We start from the raw sequence: 24,065 nt of genomic DNA on the forward strand, positions 1-24,065 counted from the left end.
TATGTATGGGTGTGATTAATGCAGTCTTTAGTGTTTCAGGTATGTGTCCCATTTCAAAGATTTTATTTAACAGTTTTAGTATAACTGGACATAAGTTGGTTAAGTGTTTCTTGAAGTCTTTTGGTCTGATTCCATCTATTCCTGGTCCTTTGTTAGGGTTAATTTGTTGAATTGCATGTAATAGTTCTTCTTTTGTTACTGTGTGGAACCACATTGACTGGGTTGCTAGTGGAGAATGTTTCTTTGTAGTTTTTGGACCGAGTTCACGAAGTGCCTGATTAAAGTTGTTTGCCAACTGTTTGAGGGATTTGGGGTCACAAGCAAAGCTGTGTTTTATTGTTTCTGAGGCAGTGGTTCTGTGTGTATTGTCCAGCATTTCATTAATCAGGTGCCAGGTTTCCTATATGTCATTCTGAGCTGTTATTAATTTGTTTCTGTAATAGTTTCTTTTTGCCATTCTAATCTGTGTTGTTAAGAGATTCCGTTTTCTTTTGTATTCAGCTTGTAAAATGATATTGTTTGGTGACTTGTTGTTTCCATAGGGCATCTTTTCTTTGTATATCTATTAATATGATGTCTGTTATCCATGGATTCTGTTTAGTTTGGGAGCATATTTTTATTTTTGTTAATGCTTTGTTATATATTTTATTAAATGCAAGTTTAAGATTATTATATACAGCATCAGCAGAGTCTAAAGATGCTATCTGCATCCAGTCTGTTTTTCTGATTTCGTTTACTATTGTTTCGTTTAGGTTGGTATTATACTGTTTTGTAGTCTCAGTGAGTTTTATGGGTTCTGGTTGTATGTGTAACTGTAATGCTGTGAAATAATGGTCTGCCAGTTTGCACATTACGACGGCTGCTGTGTAGCTGTTTGGAGGGGTCGATATATTTATATGGCAATACAGGATGAGGTGGTTGTATTTCTGACTATCTCTTCTCGTGTATACGACTGTATGGATGAGGTTATGTTATATGCTGATAACATAACCTCATCTAGAAATTTTGTAGCGCTTAAGTTGGTCTGTATATTGCATTTAATATCAAGGAGTTTTTCTTGTTTGATGTTTTTAATTTCAATGCATATGTTTTCTGCAAATTCTAATTTATAGTTTATTTCTGTTACTTCTAGTTTATGTTTGGTAAGTATACCACTGCCTCGTTTAGTTTGTCTGCAGTGTTTTGTGTTGTTGGAACAGATAATAATAGCAATAATTTTTTCCTATAGGTGCTTCAATTAATTCCCCCACATTGGTCTGTCACTGTATTGGAGCAATTTCTTAAAAAAGCCTTGCATAATACTCTTCATACTCGTTACACTACACGAATTCAAAGTGCCTTGGCACGTGGTGAGAACTTACAGGTCAAATTTACAAAAATTCATTTGGAAAGTTCACCAACAGCTGTGACTGAGGACAGGTAATTTTTTAAAAAAAGTATCTTTAGATAAAATTTGATTGTGTGATAAATGGATTGAGTGTATTATATGTATTTATGTAGTGTATTAGTGGCTAGTTGTTGGTATAGTGTGGATGGGGATTAAACGTTGTAGACTAGATTTTTTGACATAAAGTAAGTTACTATAAATGGAATGTGAAGAAGCTATCAACTTGGCCAACCAGGTCAGTTGATTATGCTTACTGGTGTGCAGATACTACTGGTTGCTGATACTGGCTATATTCCAATAAATCTTGGAATATACAGGGTGTTTCAAAAAGAATGACCCGATTTCAAATAATTATATTTATTATATAATTTAATATATAATAATTATATATCAAACTCTGGCCAAGGTCGTTCACATGGTACAAGTCGCATTCATTTGTGGTTCATGGTTGCAGAGATATACAATTTTCAAATCGGGACATTCTTTTTGAAACACCCTATATTTATTCCAGAGTCAAGAGAAATATTGTTACCCCCATTCAAGTTCAGTTGCCAATGCTATAATACAGGCAGACATTGTCAAAGAAAGGTACTGCCAGTGTAGTTATGCAGTACCTCCATTTGGCATTAATATTGACTTTTATAGTTTGCCTTCTTATGAATCATTGCTATTTTGTTCATAATGATTCAAAGCTAGATAACTGGATGGGAAGATGATGATTTATGGTTTTTAATGGCGCAAGGACAGCAAAGGGCATACTCCATCATATCAAAAGTTATAGCAGTACACAATGTAAGATGTATGTAAGTACACAATGGAGAGAGTATGCTAACCACTTGACCAATCAGGCCAGCTTGGATAGGACACCCAACACACACACACACACACACACACACACACACACACACACACACACACACACACACACACACACACACAGCTTATAAGAAACAAAGAACCAGCTGGGAATTCTTGCCCAGAATCCATTTCTCCTCCTCTTCATAGGCATTCATTCAAATAATGAATAAAAAAGATTGTTTTTGTGGGCTGACAAGTGGACCTTGGCTAGTATTCTGTGCCAGTAGAATGATGAAAAATCATGCCATCCCTTGTTAAACAAGCATGTACATTCACTGTTTCATAAGGAAACAAGAGCAAGTAGTGAATGTATTCTGCAATTAGGACCAATCAAATGAATGAAGCATCAACAAAAAAAGAAGTGAGACTAGCAGTAGAGTCGTGTTAACATAACTGGTTTTATTAAAACAAAGAAGATCAAACTAGATAGTATACATTAATGTATTAAATAATTTATTCGAGTAATATAGATTAAGAAAAGGAAGGGGGGGGGGGCAGCATATTCATTGCATTTATGAACGCATACTTTTAGAATGGGAAACAGTTTTAAAGAAAGTGCAAATATCAAAATGGGAATTTGGTCATCTGTTGTATTCAAGTAGAATACAACAGAATGACTCAAAGAAAAATTCTTTGAGTCATTAGAAAGGGTAAGAGTATGCAAATTCAAATTTACCTGCTATAATCTTCTTTTCAACATATTGATGTGATACTTTATTTTCAAGTATGAGTTAGTTATTTAACTTTTGAAAGAAGAAATTACTGTTGTTTAAAGCAATTAAATATTGTTTTAAAATCGACAGCACAAATCAAATATTGACAAAATTAGCTTCAGAAATTGAACAACAAAAAGTAAACATTAAATAATTTATATTTCTATGTCTAAATTCAATGTTTATCACATCATCCAAAAAAGTCAAAATTTTATTTTTATTGTTTTGTGTAATCTTATAAAAACACATATACTATATTATGTAACAATTTTATTTTTTAAATATTGTGTCCTGAAAATAAATTCATTATTTAATGCCATTTCATATTTAATGACATGCAAACAATTTTTGATTTGCCATCATTGGTGTAAGGTTTTAAAAACTTTTGTGTTCTAATAGAAGATTGGAGTTTCTCATGTTAGAAGCTTAATAGAGTGAAACAACACAAGAGGAAGAATAAAAAATAATATTTAATTCTTTCTCAGTGCTGTCTTGTCTCACTCGCACAGATATCATTAAGGAGTACAATATGAGACTCATGACACACACACACACACACACACTACAATGGTGAGAAGAATACTAACCAGTAGAGATAACGATGTGGTGGTTCTATTTTAATAGAGCCTTGATTGAAGCATATCTGAACTACTGTATCAGATTTGATCCTGGATTTCAAGATGAAACTTTAGAAAGAAGTTTCTTCATCTTGAAGAAAGTTCCAGTATCTTCATCTAGATACTGGAAAGCATTGACAAAAGAGCCGAAAGACTTCAGTTGACAAAGTAGTAGTACTATTTAAAATAAGAATATTAAATATCCATTCTTGTTTCAGACAAACAAATACACAGGCTTCTAGTGTTTAAATTAAAGATGCCAAGAAATTATATAAAATTATATTCTTGTTTAATTCTTCATCCAAGTACAAAAGTTTGCACGTCAAGCATCTTCACGACTTGCATATAGAGGCAAATGACTTCATTAATTGCTATAGTATTTCATGATGCAAAACACACATCTTTCGGGTGTGTATAATGTCATGCCATGCATATTGGGAAGTGCCACTACCCAGTCTGTTTTTTTTTTTTACCTTTATTGAGGCCTTATCAGTGGGAGCCACACCCAAAAGGTGGGGGGGGGGGGTATTTACCTATGTTGAATAATGCTTTTGGAATGATGGACTCAGCCTTTCGTTCTTTATCCATTTATTGCTTTCTGAAAGTGGGGGAAAAAAATGTAAATTAGGGTTTGTTTAGTGAGCACTTGGTTCACTTGTGAGCTGATTGGCTGTGTATTTCATACTTACAGTACAATACAGTTTTGGGGTGTTTGTGTCTTTGTTATAGTGTATTTGTCATAGTCTACTGCTTGGCAGATTAATGGGTTAGAGTGTGTATGGCTGCATTCTCAAAAAAAATTCATGGCTTTTTCACATAGGAAGGCTGCAATATCTAGGATATTGGATTCTCAATGATGCTGTGCATTCCTCATAAACCATGCAGCATTTTATACTATGTGAATGCACTTGTTTTATATAAATTAAAGATACCAAAAGATTATATACTTGGTTTAATCCTTTATCCAAGTATAAGCAAACAAAGTTGGTGTCTGAAGTATTTTCAGAATTAGGGCAACTCGTATAAGGAAGCTAAGACTTCCCATCACTTGCCTTGATATCCCATAATGCAAAGCACATCTCCTTGCTGACATGTATAATTATTATTATTTGACACCTCCAGGGAGTCCAAAGACTCATCGAGGGAGGGCACCTACTCTACAGCTCTGTCTCCACCAACTGACTGCAACTACACTAATGCCATCTACTGCTGACCAATTGCCTTCCCATAATGCATAGCATTATGGAAAGGGTCACTACCCAGACTGGTTTCGACCTTTATTGAGGTTTTTTCGGTGGGAGCCAGACCTAGAGGTTATACTAAGGTTGAAGTAATGCAGGTCATATTTTCATATACATATTGTTTTGTATGATTTGTATTTTTTTGACATTCAAGTCTGTCATGTATCTCCAGCTTGGTGATCCATATGTCAGTATAAATCTGATAATCGTTTTGTATAGGAGCATCTTGTTTTCTGTGCCTAGCCAACTGCATCGGTTCAATAACAGGTAAAGTTATCCTTTTGCTTTGGAGCAGATGTGATTCACATTGGATGCAAATCAGAGTCCTTTGTTCAGTTGTATCCCAAAGTATTCGGTGACTTGCTAGGTGATGGTGTGTTAAACATGATGACCTCGCTTTTGGGTTCTGCCTGTTTCCTTGTAAAGAGGACAGCAACACTTTTATCTGCATTGACATTGATGTGCCATCTTCTGAACTGTTGCTCTAATTCTGAGATAGTGGTTTGTAGTTTTTTTTTTTTTTTGGTTACCAGTCTTGGCCTTAGAGATTGAGCCAGTATTGCAATGTCATTTGCATATAGAGTCACTGGTGTGGTGGTCATGTGGAGGATGCTGACCATATAAATGGTAAAGAGTAAAGGTGACAGTAGGGAGCCCTGAGGAACTCCTGTAATCCAATATTCTGATGATCTGATTCCCTGTAGTGTCATGAAACTTCTGATCTTCAAGATAGGAACCAATAAGGCTGGTCAAGCCTAATGGTAGTGTGACATTGATTAGTTTATAGAGTAGCCTCTATGCCAGACTTTGTCAAATGCCTTTGCAATGTCAAAAAAGACAGCACCAGTGTGCTGTTTCTAATTAATCTCTAACTGATCTGTTCATGGCTCTAATGATTTGTTGTATAGTGGAGTGATTCTTGTGGAAGCCAAACTGCTCATCAGGTATGAGGTTTTTCTCCCTTGTGATTTTTTGCAGTCTTTTTGTTATTGCTCATTCAGCAATATTTCCTATGCAGGAGAACAGGTTGACTGGGTTGTAGTTCTAAGGGAACTGCTTTTCTTTCCAGCATGGCAGAAAGTAATGAAATCTTAGCATTGCATTAATGATGGCCTACAAGGTGCATAATGGCTTTATGGAATAATTGTTTGATGACCTTATTGCAAATCCCATTTGGGCCTGGTGCTTTCTTGTTCTTTAGTTTCTTTGCTGTTTCTCATATTTCAGTGGGTGACATTAGCTGAACATCATTTAGAATATGTGCATGCTGGCATGAATTCTCCAGATGAAATCTGGGTCTGCATTCATGTAGTTTAGGCTGCATTGTTTTTCTAAACTGTTGGCAAAAGTTTCCGCTTTCTTGGCATTATGATGAAACCCTTTTGTTTTCTGTCAATTAGTAACATCCATCTATCTTATTCTGTGCTTCATCTTTAAAAAAAATGGCATAGAAGAATGATGCACACAGATATACTGGATGCTACACTATACTTTTTTTTTTAGATTCCAAAACTTGTGATTTTTCTTGTTTGTGCATTTGACTTGTTTAATTTTGGAAAGCATTTTCTTTTGGGATAACTAACAATTAAATTTACATTTTCATGTCATATCATAATATTCAGAAAATATCATCATCATCATCAAATTCCTGCCATGTACCCTCAATGGGTGTACAGGATATGATAGTACTACATGAAAAATTTACCTCATTGCAAACTTCCTATCTACAATTTTCATCAAAATCAGTCTGTTACTTGTCAAGACTCCAACATTATCAGATCTTATATTTCTATCATCTAAGGCACTTTGTACCATATCAATCCACCTATATCTTGGTCTTCCTTTGGGTCGTTTTCCTGCCAACCTGGCAGAGAACACTTATTTTGCCAATCTTTTCTTGCCCATTCTGTTTAAGTGACCATACCACCTGAGATTAGCTCTGCTAATGCATTCCTGGATGCAGACAATGTCAAGTTCTTTCTTAATATCCTCATTTTTAATATGATATTGCCATTGATGCCATCTGTTCACACCTCTAATCTTTCCCAGGACTCTCATATCTGCGGTCTCTAGTCTTTGGTCAAGTGCTTTACTTCTGAGACCCAGCTCTCAGATCCATAAGTTAAAACTGATTTGAACACTGTCTTGTATACAGCTAATTTAGTGTTCCGACTAATTTCTCTCTTACTCCATATGAATTTATTCAATTGACTTCCTACCATACCAGCTTTGTTGATTCTGTTGTCTGTTTCTATATTTAATTTACCATCTTCACTAAAAATCGTGCCGAAGTAGCTGAAATGTTTTACTTGTTCCACAGGTTCTCCATTCACAACACAGTTGACATTTTTAATGATTCTGCCCATTTTCATTGTCTTTGTCTTTGTATTGCTGACTGTCATACCATATCTATTACAACAGTTATTCAATTTAGTCAGTGAATCTTGCACACTTGTAGCGGATTTATTTAGAAGTATAACATCGTCTGCATAAAGCAAAGAGCTGACATTAACATCTCCAATTTTGATATCATGTTTAATACCACTTTCCTTCATAATGTGATCCATATAGATAATGAATAACAGAGGGGATAATGTACATCCTTGTCTCAAACCAGATTTAACATTAAACCATCTTCCTGTGCTTCCTTCAATTCTAACTGCTGACTTACAACTCAAATAAAGACCAAGTATTGCTTGATATAATGCCTCATTGACACCATATAACTGTAGCATATTGAATAGCTTCTCTCTTGAAACCTTGTCATATGCGTTTTCCAAATCGACAAAACTTAAATACGGATCTTTATTATATTCCCATGGTTTGACCCGAATCCAGGTTGTTCTTCACCAAGCTTTTCTTCCACAATTCTTCTCAACCATTTCTCAAGTATACTTGCATATATCTTACCAGGAACACTCAGTAGGGAAATACCTCTGTAATTCTCACATTGAGTTTTATTTCCTTTTTTATATATGGGTACTATGAGAGCTCTACTCCAATCATCAGGAATTCGTCCCTCTGTCCAGGCATTCTGAACGGTGCAGTGCAGCCACTGTAAGACTTTTATACCAGCATACTTCAGCATTTCTGGTCGAATATCATCTACTCCTGCTGCCTTTCCACATTTTAAGCCTTTGATGGCTTTTTCTACTTCAAGTATGGATATGTATTCCTGACTGCATGCTAATCAGTGTTTTTTACCACTGTTCTGTCATCACTGCTTGTTTCATTTAGCAATTTTTCAAAGTAATTACTCCATACTTCAAGGATATCTTTTTCTTCCGATTTCATGTCACCTTTATCATCTCTAACTCCTTTTACCTCCATTCCTAAGCTTCTTCAACAACTTCCAGAATATTTTGCCACCTTCTTGATATTTATTTTCTATGTTCTTGTCAAAGTCCTCCCATGACTTTGGTTTAGCTAGTTTTACACACTGTTTAGCTTTCTTACATCTCTGTATTCTCTAAGAGCACAAGCTGACTTGTTTGCCAGGAACTTTTGATATGCTTTCTTATTTTCCTTCAGTGCCTCTTTAACTTTCTGTGTCCACCATGGAGTTCTAATTTTTCTATCCTTGCAGACAACTTCACCACATGCCTCTCTAGCTGAATCAATCAGGGTTTTCTTCAAGGCTTGCCACCGAATCTCCAAGGTTTGGTTCTTCTTCAATAATCTTTGTGTCTACAGTTCACACCTGAGAGCTGCTCAACTTTTATTCGCTTTAAAACTTTCTTACATGTTATTCTTTTCAATATGAAATTCAATTTTATCCTGCTCAAGACTAAATAGTGATCACTTCCAATTTCAAATCCTCTGTACACTCTGGTGTCCTGCACCAGGGAAAAAACATCACTATGAACAATGACATAGTCAATGAGACTTTTCTTATTCCTTACCTCTACTCTCCATGTGAATTTGTGCACATTTTTATGTTGGAACATGGTATTAGTAATAACCAGTCCATGTCCTGAGCAGAAATCCAACAGGTATTTGCCATTATTATTAGCTTTGCTCTTTTCTCCAAATTTTCCCAAAATATTTTTGTATGTCTCACAGTCATTTTCTACTCTGCTATTTAGATCCCCAACAAGGACCAACATTTCCTTTTTCATTGTGTCAGTTGCTTTTTCTAAAGCATCAAAAAATTCCTCCACTTCTACCTTAATAGAACCTTCTGTGGGACCATAGGCACAAATAATTCCCACATTACTCTACTTGTGACTGCCTGCCATTCAAGAAGATTAGCCTCGTATTTTGTGTTGAATACTATGGCTACTCCTTCTTTTCCTTGATTATCATTGCCTGAATATAACATTTTGTATTTATTGCTCAGAAAGATCTCACCAGTTTTTGTCTTTTTTGTTTCAGTCACTCCTATTATGTCGATCTAGTACATATCTAATTCCTCAGCTAGCTCCATTTCTTTGCCATTCAGGCTTCTTATGTTGATAGTACCGATCTTTAACTCTGGTGATGTTGAGTTGGGGTATGTTTTCAGATTCAGAAAATATATATATAATAAATACAATGTCATATATGAAGTTCTAATTTATGTACCTTGTTTTCTCTTCTTTTATATCATTTTATATAATAATAATTATTATTATTTTATTCATGGACTAGATAAAATAAGCATGCAGTAGTATCCATTTTCCCTACTTCTGTGATACAAAGAATTAAAAAAATAAGGCTTTTTTTTTTAACTGACATCTAATTTTTCATTTTTCTTTAGAATTTGTACAGTATGCAAATACCCATTTCTTGAGTGTGCATTTGTCAGATATCCTAGTGGTGCTATTGCTCATCCTCAGTGTGCCAAACACATTACTAGCAGTGGTGCTGGAAATAAATTTAATCATAAACTTTTTATCAGGTGATATATATTGATAAATTCAAAAATAAATAAATAAATAAATATAATAAAACAGAATGTAACTATTAAAAAATAAAATGAAAATATCGTTTCATCAATTTTTCTCCATACACTCAGCACTGACATTTTATAGATTTTCAACTTTTCCTGTGGCAGGGGGGGGGTGAACTGATGTAAAATAAAAATTAGTGATACAATATTGAGATACAGTTGGAGTTAATGTTTAGAGTTTTTTAAGTTGTTCATGCAGCTCCTATTTTAGGAGCTGCATGAACAACTTAAAAAACTCGGAATAGAGAACAAATATAACAAAGGTTTTATGATAATGGAGCTGTCCCTATATTTCTAAGGCTAAGATTAAATTCTAAATAATTAAATTTTGATATATTAAAAGAATACTAAAATAGACATACTTGAATATGTGTTTTTTTGAAGGAATGGATAACATACTGTTTGGTCTCTGGCTTGATTGAGCTGAAAGAGTATAACCTTATAACTTTTGAAAGATGCTGAGAATGAAGAACAAATAAATGAACATGGAAATATATATCCAAAAATTTAAATGAAATATGAATGGAACCAATAAGAAAAAATGATAATGAATTAAATATATATTGTTGATTTTAAAGAGAAATAAAATGTTTAAGAATTAAAAAAATAAAGAGCAAAAAAGGAAAAAAACTAACTTGCAATAAATACAAAGCCAGCATCATTGCAGTGTGCTGGTTGTTTCATATGTAGAAAGTTTTTTATCTTTGGTTTATTATACATTAAAGATACCAAGTAATTTTATACTTGGTTATAATCCTTTTCCCAAGGAAGCAAAATAATGTTTTGTGCGTGAATTATATTCATGTCTGTGCTACTTGTATATAGAGGCTAATGACTTCATATCACTTGTCTTAGTATGTATCCCATAATGCAAAGCATACCCTCTTTCAGACATGTCTAATGCAATGCATAATGGGAAGGGTCACTACCTAGACTGGTTTTGACCTATATTGAGGTCTCATCAGTGGGAGCCAGACCTGGGAGAGATACCAAGGTTGAAGTAATACAGAAGTCATATATATCTCATATACAAGTAGATAGAAGGTGCTTGACCTTATTAATAAAAATCTCTGGCTGAGAGAAAGATGTAGAAAGTTTTTTACCTTGGGTTTATTATACATTAAAGATACCAAGACAATTTCTTGGTTGTTTCATAGAAATCATCATCAGATTTTAGACAGGAGAAGCTAACTATCAATTTTAATTAGAATTCTATTTCTGCCATAGGTTGAAATGCAGGAGCAGCTCCATTATGGTAAAAGCTATGCTGTGTTTTGTTAATGGGAATTAATTTTGATTTAGATATTATAGCAGACATAACAAACTGATCGTTGTTATTTTGTTATTGTTTTCATAAAACAATATTATACACACACACACACACACACACACACAAAACACAATGTTAATAAAAGTATTTGGACACCTTACGTACCATGCACATAATGTTATTTACTTGTGCACGTGATCTTACTTGGGCACGTAATGTGTCCAAGATCCAAAAATCTTACCAAATGCAAATATTCAGGGAGTGTCTGCATAAGTCTGTTAATAAAAAGTGGGATGTGCTGTATGTTTTTCACTGTACTTGATGTCAAGATGCCACATTCAGCTGAACTGACAAACTTCCAACGTGGGATGGTAATTGGTGTCACATCAGTGGTTTTTCTGTCTGTGACATTGTTACTCATCTCAAATACTGAAATCCACCTTTGCTTATGTCATTCATAGGTGGATGATGCAGGAAAATGTCCTAGGAGGTCACCGACACTCACTGACCGAGATCGATGAGCTCTCGTTTGGAATGTTCGCACATCCCACATCAGCAGCAGACCTCAGTCAACCTAGAAAATGCTGCAGGGACATCTTTCAGCACTAGAACTGTCTGCAGAAAGTTGCATGCCTTAGGTTATCACCATGGCAAATCTGCTGTGAACAAGCCATACTTTATTCCCCTCAACACCAAATGACATTTGCAATGGTGGCTTTCACACTGTTCTTGGACCGTAGATGATTGGAAAAGGTGAGCAATAAACTCCCATTAACATGTTTCACTCTGATAGTCATGCTTGGATCTGGAGATTACCCAGAGGAATGGTTCCTGCAGGACTGTATCATTCCAACTGTCAAGTGGTGGAGGTTCGGTAATGGTATTGGAGTGTTTCAGTTGAATGTGTCTTGGTCCATTAGTGGACATGCCTAAAGCCATGACATCTGATGGCTACCTGGACATCCTTGACAACTTCATGCTTCCAACATTGTGGAAGTATTTCAGCAGTGGCCATTGCATGTTTCATCACAACAGTGCTCCATGCCATACTGCACTGCATGTCTGAGACTGGTTTCCACAAAACAACATTGAAGTGCTGGATTGGCTGGGTGGCTCAGAGTCCAGACCCCAACCCTCATCCCAAAGGACGAGGTCAGAAGTGGCTGTAGGGAGGGCATTCTGTGAGATATGAATCCTGTTTACTGATGTCACATCTCTTTTCCTGTGTATCTATTCTGGTTACTTCTCTTTGAGTAACAAAGAGAAGAATGCTGAATTCGCTCCAGACCACAGTACCCATCATCAGCAATGGGGATTAGCTTTGCATGAGGAATGGAAGAATATTCCTGAAGGTAGCTGCTGTTATTCAGGCCAAAGATGGTCCCACTCAACACTAGAAATGTAATTAAAATGCATTTTTTTTTTACTACAACTAGGTGTTCAAATACTTTTGTCAATGTATGTATATACTGTATATTATTAACAGAAATTTTTAAAAAAAATTACATAATAAACTATTCAATATTAGTTTGTATGATTCAGATATATCCTGACTAAAGCAGAAATAAAAGTGACAGCATATATCAATTTAACTTGATGATATGCTGCACTACATATAAATTGTTATTTTTCCATTCCTGCTAAAAGATTTTGTGATTTGATCATGAAAATTGAATTATAGTAATAGAACCATTTACTGTTATCAATAAGGGTTATTATATTAAAGTGTTTTTTTTTTCTTTTTTAACTTTATTTCTTGATGGTGATAATTTAAGAATGATTTGATAGGTATGAAATTAAAAGTAAGTTTGATTTAGTACTACAGCATTAAATTTAATAAATGGTAATTATACATTGTATATAAACAGATTAAACAGTAATTTACACATTTACAAATATGATTTCATTCATTGCTGCAAGGGCAGGTGAAAATGCCATTAGAGACCATATGAAACAATATCAGTATAGAGTACATGAATGTTGCTTAAAAAAATAATAATACATATCTTTATAAAAATACCCCTCTCATGGTACTAAGGTATTATAGGTTTACAACCTTTCACAAGTTTGGAAGTCTCATAAAAAATGCATAATGTTATGCATTAAACACTTAATAAAATAACTAATAAGGATATTCTTAATGAGCTAGATCAAAAAGCAATTACTTTTTAAAGAAATAATATAAAATAATGGGTTCACAGGTCATTCTCAAGTAATTTCTAGGCCTATTTTGTTCACCAGTCTGCCTCTGTAAGTAGGTGTTGGGATCAGAAGATGGAAACTGTAATCTCACCATAAAAGGAAAAATAGAAGTTTCATGGGTCATTCCAAAGGACGAGGTCAGAAGTGACTGTAGGGAGGGCATTCTGTGAGCTATGAATCCTGTTGACTAATATTCCCTTAAATGACACCTTAAAACTTTGATCAAATGTTTTTCCTTCTGATGTCACATCTCTTTTCCTTTGCATCTATTCTGGTTACTTCTCTTTGAGTAACAAAATTTACAAACAGACAGAGGGTACTACTTTTTCAGTATCATCAACAGGTGTAGCATAGAGGCCGCCTGCCTCACGGCGTGGCTTAATAAGGGTGCTTGTTCCCATATTGCAGTAGGCACTGTTGCAAACAACAGTGACCAGAAAGATTGGTTGGTCTATATCGATAGAGGCAGACATAGCTTATAATTTAAATTTAGAAGAGCTTATAAACAGTTTTATTGTGCAGTATTCCTGTAGAACAAACATTTAATTAATATTATTATATAATCGTTTTGCATTAACATTTCTCTTATAATAAAAACAAAATAGCAATTGGAGATTTTCTTATATTTTTGTCTTATAATCCATCAGGGCGATATTTAATTGTTTGCTCAGGGTTCGCGATCTAATATGGCAATGGCCCTGTACTTTCTGTTTGTGAATCTCTATGAAATATGAAATCAGTCTCTCCATACCTGAGATAAGTACAGTTTCTCAGGTTTCTAATCTGGATGGGATAGTATGACCAGGGCCACCAGGTGCATATGAGCCACCTTTGTGTAAAAAAATCGCCCTCCCCTAGAAAGTTACTTAAAGTAATTAAAAAAGGTAAAATTTTTATAATTATAATACATATTTATTACAGTAATAACCACACAAGACAACAAGGAAATCACATAGGAAAAGTAAAATATATAATTATATATAACAAAATATTTTTGGATCATATTATATACATAAGTTTATAAATATAATCACATCATGAATGACATCATGGACCTTGTAAAATCAAAAAATTTGTACCCTTCAAGCTTTTAATGCCACAGAATTCTTAATTAATTCACTCAGGTCTAAACTATCCATAATATCATTTTCTATAGATATTATAGACAAATTTGTTAAACATTCTTGAATTATGGTTGATCATATATAATTTTTAATTTGAGTTTCAAGAAACTTCTTTCCCCTGAAGCCACTGTTACTGGTAGTGTTAGATAAATTCTACAACCTTTTATAATATAATAAATATCATTTACCCTTAGGATTATATTCACAGGCTTCTCTTGAAAAGTAGTCAATTTAAATATACGTAAAATCACGCAAGATACAATGATAACATGCGTGCAACCACGGTTATATTATATCTAAATGAATACAGGCCGGATACAGCATATGGACATTGTATATATAATTCTGAGATTCCTTAAATAGTGCATAAAAATAAATTTTATCATACACATAATCAATCAAAATGCCGGCGTTGTGTGGTGAACAACCTGCACACCTATACACGGCGGCCCTGAGTATGACATTACACAAGGGTGACTGTGGACCCAAAGGGGTATTGAAATTCATATATATGAATGCCAAAATTATCAGAAATAAAGAAGAGGAGTTTTTGACATTAGTCAGCTCAGTTTGGCCAAAAATTATTTACATCAGAAACACCTGGTTGAGGGAAAATTATATAGTTACAGAAATAGAGGGAATAGGACAAGAGGATGGATATTATTGATAATAGCTGAAGAACTTAAACCAACAAAAATAGAAGTTTAGGAGATTTTAGGTCTGAGGGAGATGGTTCATTTGAGTTTATCTGGAACATGTGCAGAGATAGAGGCCAACAGAACAAAGTATATTATTGTTGCTGCTATAGACTGAGGGAAGGGAGTCAAGAGAGAAATATGAGGATGCCATGATTCAAGATTAGTACAATGAGTGCTGGCTGAGCAGTTATTATGGGGGACTTCAAATATGGGGATGGACCAGGAGGAAAGGATTCATAGCAAGATGGAAATGGAATTTCTCCAGTTACTAAGAGCTAATTACCTGCAACAGCAAGTGATGGAGGAGACCAGAAATTTGACAGTGCTGGATCTTGTAATAGTATCAGACAATGTATCCATAGCCTCAATATTCATTCTGCCTCCAATCAGGAAAAGTTACCATGTAGCTTAGTTCCAGGAGGTTGCTAAATTTGTGGAATTCTCAGTCAATAGAAGATTTATGTGGAACTATTTCAAAGTGGTGATTATGACAGACTTAGGAGGCAGCTTGGTACAGTGCCATAGCATAAGAAGCTATATGAGAAAAAATGTCAGTAGTGGAAAGAAAATGGTCAGGGATGGTTTGTGAAAAGCAGTATCAAACTTCTTGCCCAGGGTCAGGAGGATAAACCAAATAGAGGTTAAATGGATGGGTAGCAGTATAAAGAGGGGCACTACAAAAAAAAGCTCATAAGCAAAGGCAGGAAGTGTGACTATATGGTAAGGAAGGCTAAATCAGATTATTAGAGAAAATTAGTTAAGTAAATAAATTTAAAGTAAATCCAAAAGTTTTTTCTCTATGTAACAAGAATTATTATGGAAGGATAACTTTATTCAGTGCCAGTAGTAAAACAAAGTGGCAGAAGAAATAGATGTGCTACTAAGTGATCCCTTTCCAAGAGTGTGTCACCAGGGTGGAGACTTTGCATTTACTGATGACAGAGGTTCATCTGAGAATTCAGGTAGATGAACTGGATATGCTCAGCATGCTGAAAACTATCAATGTGAATACAGCAGTAGGGAGCTGTATTCACATATGGTAAATCAGTATGCCGACCTGTGTGGTATGAGAATGTGCAAGAAAACTGGCACTGCCTCTGATGAAATTATTTAATTTGAGTTTCAGCTCTGACAAGGTTCCAAGGGGGGGGACAGGGAAAGAGGGCAAGATATTTCCATTATATAAAGGCAGCTCCAAAACAGATCTGTGAAATTACAGGCTAATTAGTAATTTATTCACATTTTATAATAAAGTGACAGCTGAATTGGATAAAGGAAATGGTTACACCGTGATACTGCTGTACTTTCCAAAAGCATCTTACAGAATTGAATACCACATAGGAAACTATTGCATAATAAAGAGCAAATGGGAATGGACTTGAGGCTGGTGGCATGGATAGTGGTGGCTGACAAACATCAGACGGTGGTGTATGGTAGAGTGGGATCAAGGCAAATGAGGTTGATTAATGGAATGCCTTAGGGCTCCATACTAGGGATACTATCCTTTAACGATAAAGGATAATATTCTGTTGTTTGCTGACAATGCAAAACTAGGGAAGGAAATAATCAATAAAGGTGATGTAGCTATACTGCAGGATGATTTAAATAAATTGGCAGTGTGGGCAAAGAATAATAGCTGTTAATTTAATGCTACAAAATGTAAGGTAATGCACTTTGTGACAAAAGAATTCCATACTTTGTGTTAAATTGATGGTACTGGATTACAAGAAATTGATGAAGCTAGGGAGTTAGGAGTGATGGTGGGCAGAGATTTGAAATTCAGGGCATATTACAAAACTTGACAAAATAGCTCATAGGATTACTTGAATGTTGAAAAACACATTGACAAGTGAAGATAGGGAGGTTATTATTGCTCTTTATAAGGCTATGATTCTTGCATCTTGACTATTGTGCACATATTTAGTTACCAGGGTTTCTTAGGGATCAGGAGGTGGTGAAGAGGATTTGGAGGAGAAGCAACTAAGCTGGTTACAGGTCTGTCAAATGCTCTCTATGAGGATAAATTGAAGGTTGCAGAGTTTAGTTTAACAGGCAAAGGAGAGAGAGAGAGAACGTGATAGAAACTTAGAAGTTATTGAAGGGATTCTATAAGATTGACACAAAAGAAATTTTTCAATATATGATGAGCAGGGTGAGGACAAGGGGTCATTCCTGGAGATTGTATAAGAGTATACTTAGTAAGAGTACGTGGACAAGATTTTTTGCTTGAGAAATTCTAAATAAGTGGTTTTTACTAAAATAAAGAGAGGCTTCAGTTCGGCAATGCAAAATTTATAAAAATCAAGTGGATATTAAATCCAGCATTATTTCAAAGTCGAATACAAAAACTATAAGAGTTTCGTATGAAATTTGACCAGAGTTTAAGGAGTGGTATGGTAGGTATTGTGTGAATAATGGTTAGTGTGGGTCTCCCACAATGAGTCTTTTGACTCCATGGATATGCCCATATAATAATAAAAATAATAACACACTGAACTGTTACATTTTAATACAAATTGGGAAAGGATGAAGCAGATGATATGGACAGCAGGATGGCAATTGGACCAATATCAAAGAATAATATATATGGTGCAATAAAATTTAAGAGAGAAGATGAATTATGTTGTGGGGAATGATATAGGAAATGATTTGAGAAGAAATATCCAGTTTGCTGATAATGCAAAACTGCATAGAGCATGAGCTAATAAAGAAGTAAATAGACATATAGAGATGTTGAAAGTTTTTCCACTTGGTTATACTATAAATTGAAGATGCTAAGAAATTATATTGTTGGTTTAATCCTTTATCCAAGTGTAAGCAAACAAAGTTTGCGTGTGAAATAACTTCATTGGGCAACTCATATATAGAGGCTAATGACTTCACATCACTTGCCTTAGTATCCCATAATGCAAAGCACATATCCTTATAGAGTTGTATAATTCTATGCATTATGGGAAGGGTCAGTACCCAGACTGGTTTTGACCTTTATTGAGGTTTCATCAGTGGGAGCCAGACCAAGAAGTGATACCAAGGTTGAAATAATGCAGAAGTCATATTTCCATATAGAAGTAGCCAAAAGGTGTCATACCTTATTACTAAAATACTCTGGATTAGAGATAGATGTTGAAAGTTTTCCCACTTGGTTATACTATAAATTGAAGAATCCAAGAAATTATATTTTTAGTTTAATCCTTTATCCAAATGTAAGCAAACAAAGTTTAGGTGTGAAGTAACTTCACAACTGGGCAACTCGTATATAGAGACTAATGACTTTACATCACTTGCCTTAGTATCCCATAATGCAGAGCACATACTTACAGAGATCTATAATGCTATGCATTATGGAAAGGGTCACTATCCAGACAGGTTTGGCTCCCACTGATGAGACTTCAATAAAGGTCAAAACCGGTCTGGGTAGTGACCCTTTCCATAATGCATAGCATTATACATCTCCATAAGGATATGTGCTTTGCATTATGGGATGCTATGGCAAGTGATGCGAAGTCATTAGCCTGTGTATACGAGTTGCCCAATCATGAAGTTACTTCGCTTGCAAACTTTGTTTGCTTACACTTGGATAAAGGATTAAACCAACAATATAATTTCTTGGCTTCTTCAATTTATAGATATGTGGAGAAGCCCTTCAGGATGATATAAATAAGCTGACGATCTCATCAGAGAATAATAATTGCAAGTTTAATTGTAGCAATGCTTAAGATTATAATTTTGGAATGAAAAAAATTACAAACTATCAGTCACTGTACTGATGGAATTAGCATGTAGAACTTGATGAAGCTACTGATTTGATTGTTATGTTGGACTGGAAATTAAATTTCAGATAACATATTATAAGGATAAAGCAGATGATTGAATTACTATGTTGTTTAATAACAATGATTATTGATGAACTACCGTGCAGAAATCTTTTTGCCTGCTTTTCTTAGGGATGAGAAATAAAGGGTGTGAGTAACTAAGATGATGACAGATCTATACAGTGGCCTCTGTGAGGATAGGTTGTGGGTGTGTTCATTACAAAGTTGATATTATTTAGAGTTATGGTTGAAGACTAAGGATTGAAGCCTGTGTATCATGTCTGTAAATTGCATTGCTTCTGTCTAGTTTGTCTGTTTAGCAAAATGAAAAAACCTGAGTCTCTGGGATGGGAACTCCTGCCACTTTGGGCAGTTGATAACATATGATAGAAACATATAAGTCACTAAAATAGTTTTATAGGATTAATACAGAAGAAAATTTTTGATACATAGCAAGAAGGGAGAGAAGAAGTTATCCTAGTAAATTTTTCAAAACTGTAGTTAGCATGGACATGACTTTTTTTGCTTGGAAAGTGGTCAGTGAGTGGCATGGGTTCTGAGATTCAGTAGTGAATGCATTGTCAGTGAATACGTTTCCAAGGAGAAGTGTAATAGATAAGTGAATAATGGTTATTGTGGCCCATCCCATGATGAATTTTTTAATTCTGTAGAGAGACTCAAGTGTTAATAAAAGTAACACTTAGGCATCTCCATAGATAACATCAATTACCCAGATCTTGGTCTTCCTCTAGGTATTTTTATTATCCTCTTGGCATCATTAAACATCTGTTTTACTATTTCAATGATGATATAGCAGAAATTGTTGGCAGTACTCTCTTGCTTCCATACCACCCCCCCAACCACTAATTTGAAATTCTCAGTGGCATTGAACTCAACTGCCATCGGTGACTAAGGGTGAAGAGCCAGCCATTCATTGATTTCCAAAAGTCAGCTTGAGATTAATGAGCCCCTCTCCACCTATTACCCTAGAGAGAAACAAAAAGTGTTAGTGGATGTATTCACTGTTTTTGTTGGAGAAGCACACCATCATGATTACTAATCCCACTGCCTGTGAACACTGTTCTCCAAGTTCTCACAGGTGTCTTTTTTTAACTCATAACATAGGATCTATTTTCTTTTGCACTCTTTTCTAAAATGAGTATCCACACTGTCATATTAAAAAAAAAAAGTAATACCAATTATTAATAAATAAAACACATACTTCAAAATTTATGTCATTCAAGATATACTGAATAAATTGTTTTGAAGAAATGGCATTCAATATTATAACATTCTTATGGATTCTCTTCCTGTACAAGGTCCACAGAAATTATCAAACCACATCTTAAGCTAGTTTACTATTTACACTGAAAAGCACTGCATTCCACACCTACCCACACACCACTCTCTGTGCAGCAATTAATTCAGTTGCACAACTTCTAGGAATAGCCCATTTCTCCATCATCTTCTGTCCATTGGAAAATCTCGCCCATATCCATCCAGTAAATGGCTCTCAGCAACTTATGCACGTCAATGATATCACTTCTCCTCATCTTCCTTCAATCTACAAAACTGTTCAAAATCACACACTCTCAATCTATTCTTATAGCTGCTGTCCCATACTCCTAATATCTTTGTTACCTGCCTTTGTGCAATAAAGTGTTGTTATCCACTCGAAATCCAAATGACTACACCACATGTGGACCACTGTGCAAGTCATCAATATATGATCTGATCAGAGCCTTATATATTGATACATCAATACCTCGCATAGTCCGGGTAATCGGTTCCATAGATATCCCGGACTAATCGAGGAACTAAATACATACAGAAAATGATAATTGGTTACAAAAAAAATATTCTCCCTGTTTTTCAATAAATAAAACGAGATTAATAAATTCAAATGTCTTTATCAAAAACTACATGTCTTTCGTAATTCATTTTTTATTCTCTAAAAATTGCTATATCGATGGCTGCACATTTTTTTTCTTTGGTTTTTCTCTTCATACATTTCTTTGTAGCAACGAATTGCATTGTTTATCGTTCGGTGAATTGTAAGGCTACATTCAATATTGGGATCAACTTCCATAATATGCTCTGACAAGGTTTCAATCATTCCAATACTTTTTGATAGTTTCGGCTGTTAATTCTCGTGCAGGCACTTCTACACAGTCGTCGTTGTCCTCCCGCTCTATATAAGCTCGTTGTTCATCCATGTTAATAAGTGTTTCATTATCCAGTTCATTAATGTTCGATTTAATGCACTCAATTACGTTGACGGAATCTAACTTTTTGAAACCAAGTCGCTCTCCAATTTCCACTATGTTATTAGTGACTTCAGCAAAATGAGTTCAAAACCAATTAAAACATGTGGTATATGTTTCCATACTGCTCTCATATAGCTTGCCGTTAATTCATGCCATGCTTCGCCTATATTTTCGATAACGTTTCTGATGTTATCGAAAATTCCGTTAAAGTAGGCGCATTTTCTCCTGTTGTAGCTTTTATAGCTTGCGAAAAAGTGCGGCATAAATAATAGGCCTTAAATGTCGCAATGACACCATGATCCATTGGTTGGATCACCGACGTCGTTGGTGGAAGAAAGTTATTTGTACATTTTCATGTAAATCACAAAGACCAGTTGGATGACCGGGGACATTATCTAAGATCCATAAAATCTTAAAATCTAATCCTTCAAATAAAACTCTTGTGACCCATGCTTTCTTATTTGAACGTCACAACACTGGGAGATTATTTTTTTGATACATTTTTAAGAGCTCTAGGATTTTCTGCACGGTACACAAGCATCGGTTTTAATTTGAAATCCCCTGCTGCATTTCCACCTAATAAAGTGTGAGACGGTCTTTTGAAATTTTATATCCAGGGCATGACTTTTCATTGGCTGCTATAAAAGTGCGTGACGGCAACTTTTTCCAGAATAATCCCGTTTCATCAACGTTAAATATTTGTTCATCTTTGTAGTCAAAGTCAATCATACAAAAAGTACCACTCAATTCCTTCGGATATCTTAAAGCAGCCTCTTTATCTGCACTAGCAGATTCGCCAACAATACGAACATTGTGAATACTAGTTCGTTGCTTAAAACGAAAAACCCACCCACGACTTGCCGTAAAATTTTCTCTAGTTCCCTCACCTTCGTTTTCTATATCATCAGTAGTCTTCAAGTCATTGTAAAGACTTAATGTAATACGTCTTTACATTTGGCTTGAATTTCCATTTGACTAAGCGGAACTCGCTTTTGAGTTGTCTTCGATCCATATGGATAATAGCCGCTCCATATTTAGCATTCGAGTGCTTCTGGTTTTAGCCACTATCTTTGATAAATAAGAAGCCGTAGTTGCGATTTGTATTGATCTTTTTTTTTTTTTAATAAGTTTTCGAACTGATGACTCGTCCATTCCTTTTTCACGGCCTATTTTAGCAAAGGACACCTTCATGAAGCTTGATGATATCGAGCTTTTGTTCTAAAGTGAGCCATTTACGTTTCTTGGTGACAGAATCACTTTCACGTTTTCTTTTTGTACTCATTATGTAGTTTTTTAAAATGGGATTAAAATTTAATTATCACAAATTCAATATTAAAGTTCACTGCTTACTCGTACTATACATAGCTTAAGCATTAAGACTTTGAACATAATGCGGCGTTTACATTCTCGCCGAGTCTAGGTACATACATATACAACGGGGAACCCTCGAAAAAATTTAAATGCGATACTTAAATTTAAAATTTAAGTATCGCATAACTTTAAAGCCGCACAAAAAAATACTCGACTGTATAAAGCGAAAAAAAAAAACATTTATGTATTAAAAAAAATAATTTTGTGTATTAATTTTTTAGGATTTAAAACCGGACTGATCGAAGCCGGACTATGCAAGATATTGCTGTATATCCTTGCTGATCAGTGTGCTCACTGTTGTAGTAAAGCTGTTGTATTTACCTCTTTTTTTCTCTCTTTCCAGAACTTCAGTTTTTCTATCCACAAAATTCCATGCCATATCTAGTAGTTTTGATATGATACAGTCACCAGAATGCATAGTCTTTCATTTATGGGTCCCAAATTTAAAAAATTTACTTTTGTCATATTAAACTGGTATTCCAGCACTCTGCTAACATGTTGAAATCCATCTGAGGAGCCACTAAATGTGAGAACCTTGATCAGTAAACAGTGAAATAACATTCTCAATCAGTTTACAATATCGTTGGCATAAACGTTTGAACAGCAATGTCCCCAGTACCACCTCTTTCTAAATTACGTTGTTACTGCTTCCCCAGTACATAACTCTTTAATATTTGTCAGATAGCCGTTTGCTAATTCAATCCAAGGGTACTATTCAGATTCATTTGTTGCAACTTAAATATCAACATTTTCTGCAGTTACCTCTCAAATGCTTTTGCAAAATCTAGAAAGATCAGTGTAACGACTGCCCTTTAACAAATCCATTCTAATTTCCATGATTAATTCCTTCCTTGTCTTCCTAATTCTATTATAAGAGGCTTTACTGATTTATCCAGAGTCTTAACTCACAAGTTAAAACTATGGATAAATTCATCACTTGCAATAACTCAGATCAGAAATTACTTTCTTCCTTGTGAAATCAAACCTGGATCAGTATGAAAAAGTGATTAAACAACTCTCTTATAGAATATGCATTGGTTTCACTCTCCCTCTTCATTTGCTTGTATTTATTATTATTATTACATAACACCTCCAGGGAGTTCAAAGACTCATCGAGGGAGGGCACCTCCCTCGATGAGTCTTTGAACTGCAGCTCTGCAACTCTCCGTCTCCACCAACTCAACTACCTTTCATATACACCAAAGCCGTCGACCGCCGCCACCACCAGTATTTTCACAGACAATCACAAACATCCATGCCCATGGCGGGATTCGAACCGCAGCCTTTTATTATGATACAGGTATCTCCATGGAGTCAGAAGACTCATTGCAGGAGATCCATTATTCCCACAATACCCATCATACCTCTCCTTAAACTCATTCACAGACAAGGCACTCACTACCACCTCTAGCAACCCATTCACCACTCTCCAAGCAAAATAATAATCTGGTCCTAATACACTTGCCTACTGCACACTTATTACACAATTCCCACGGGAAAACCCCCTTGTTTTTTCCCTTCCTGCCGCCTACCGAAGAGAAGTCTTCAGTGTGAATCCTATAAAACTCCTTAACT

At 35.1% G+C, this 24,065-nt stretch overlaps 1 protein-coding gene across 1 annotated transcript in view; it reads left to right on the plus strand.

Moving 5' to 3' along the window:
* LOC150100709 (transforming growth factor-beta receptor-associated protein 1-like) overlaps positions 1-9,732 on the plus strand; it is a 407,043-nt gene extending 397,311 nt beyond the window's left edge. Inside the window, exons 21-22 of the mRNA XM_090401548.1 lie at positions 1,229-1,419; positions 9,555-9,732. Of these exons, the coding sequence (XP_090257674.1) occupies positions 1,229-1,419; positions 9,555-9,699 (336 nt within the window). The 3' untranslated portion in view covers positions 9,700-9,732. The remainder of the gene's footprint in view (positions 1-1,228; positions 1,420-9,554) is intronic.
* The last annotated feature ends 14,333 nt before the right edge of the window (positions 9,733-24,065 follow it).

The sequence above is a fragment of the Typopeltis vanoorti genome, chromosome 12, assembly GCF_054136105.1.
Source record: "Typopeltis vanoorti isolate ZY-2024b chromosome 12, IOZ_Tvanoo_1.0, whole genome shotgun sequence".
NCBI classification, from domain to species: domain Eukaryota; kingdom Metazoa; phylum Arthropoda; class Arachnida; order Uropygi; family Thelyphonidae; genus Typopeltis; species Typopeltis vanoorti.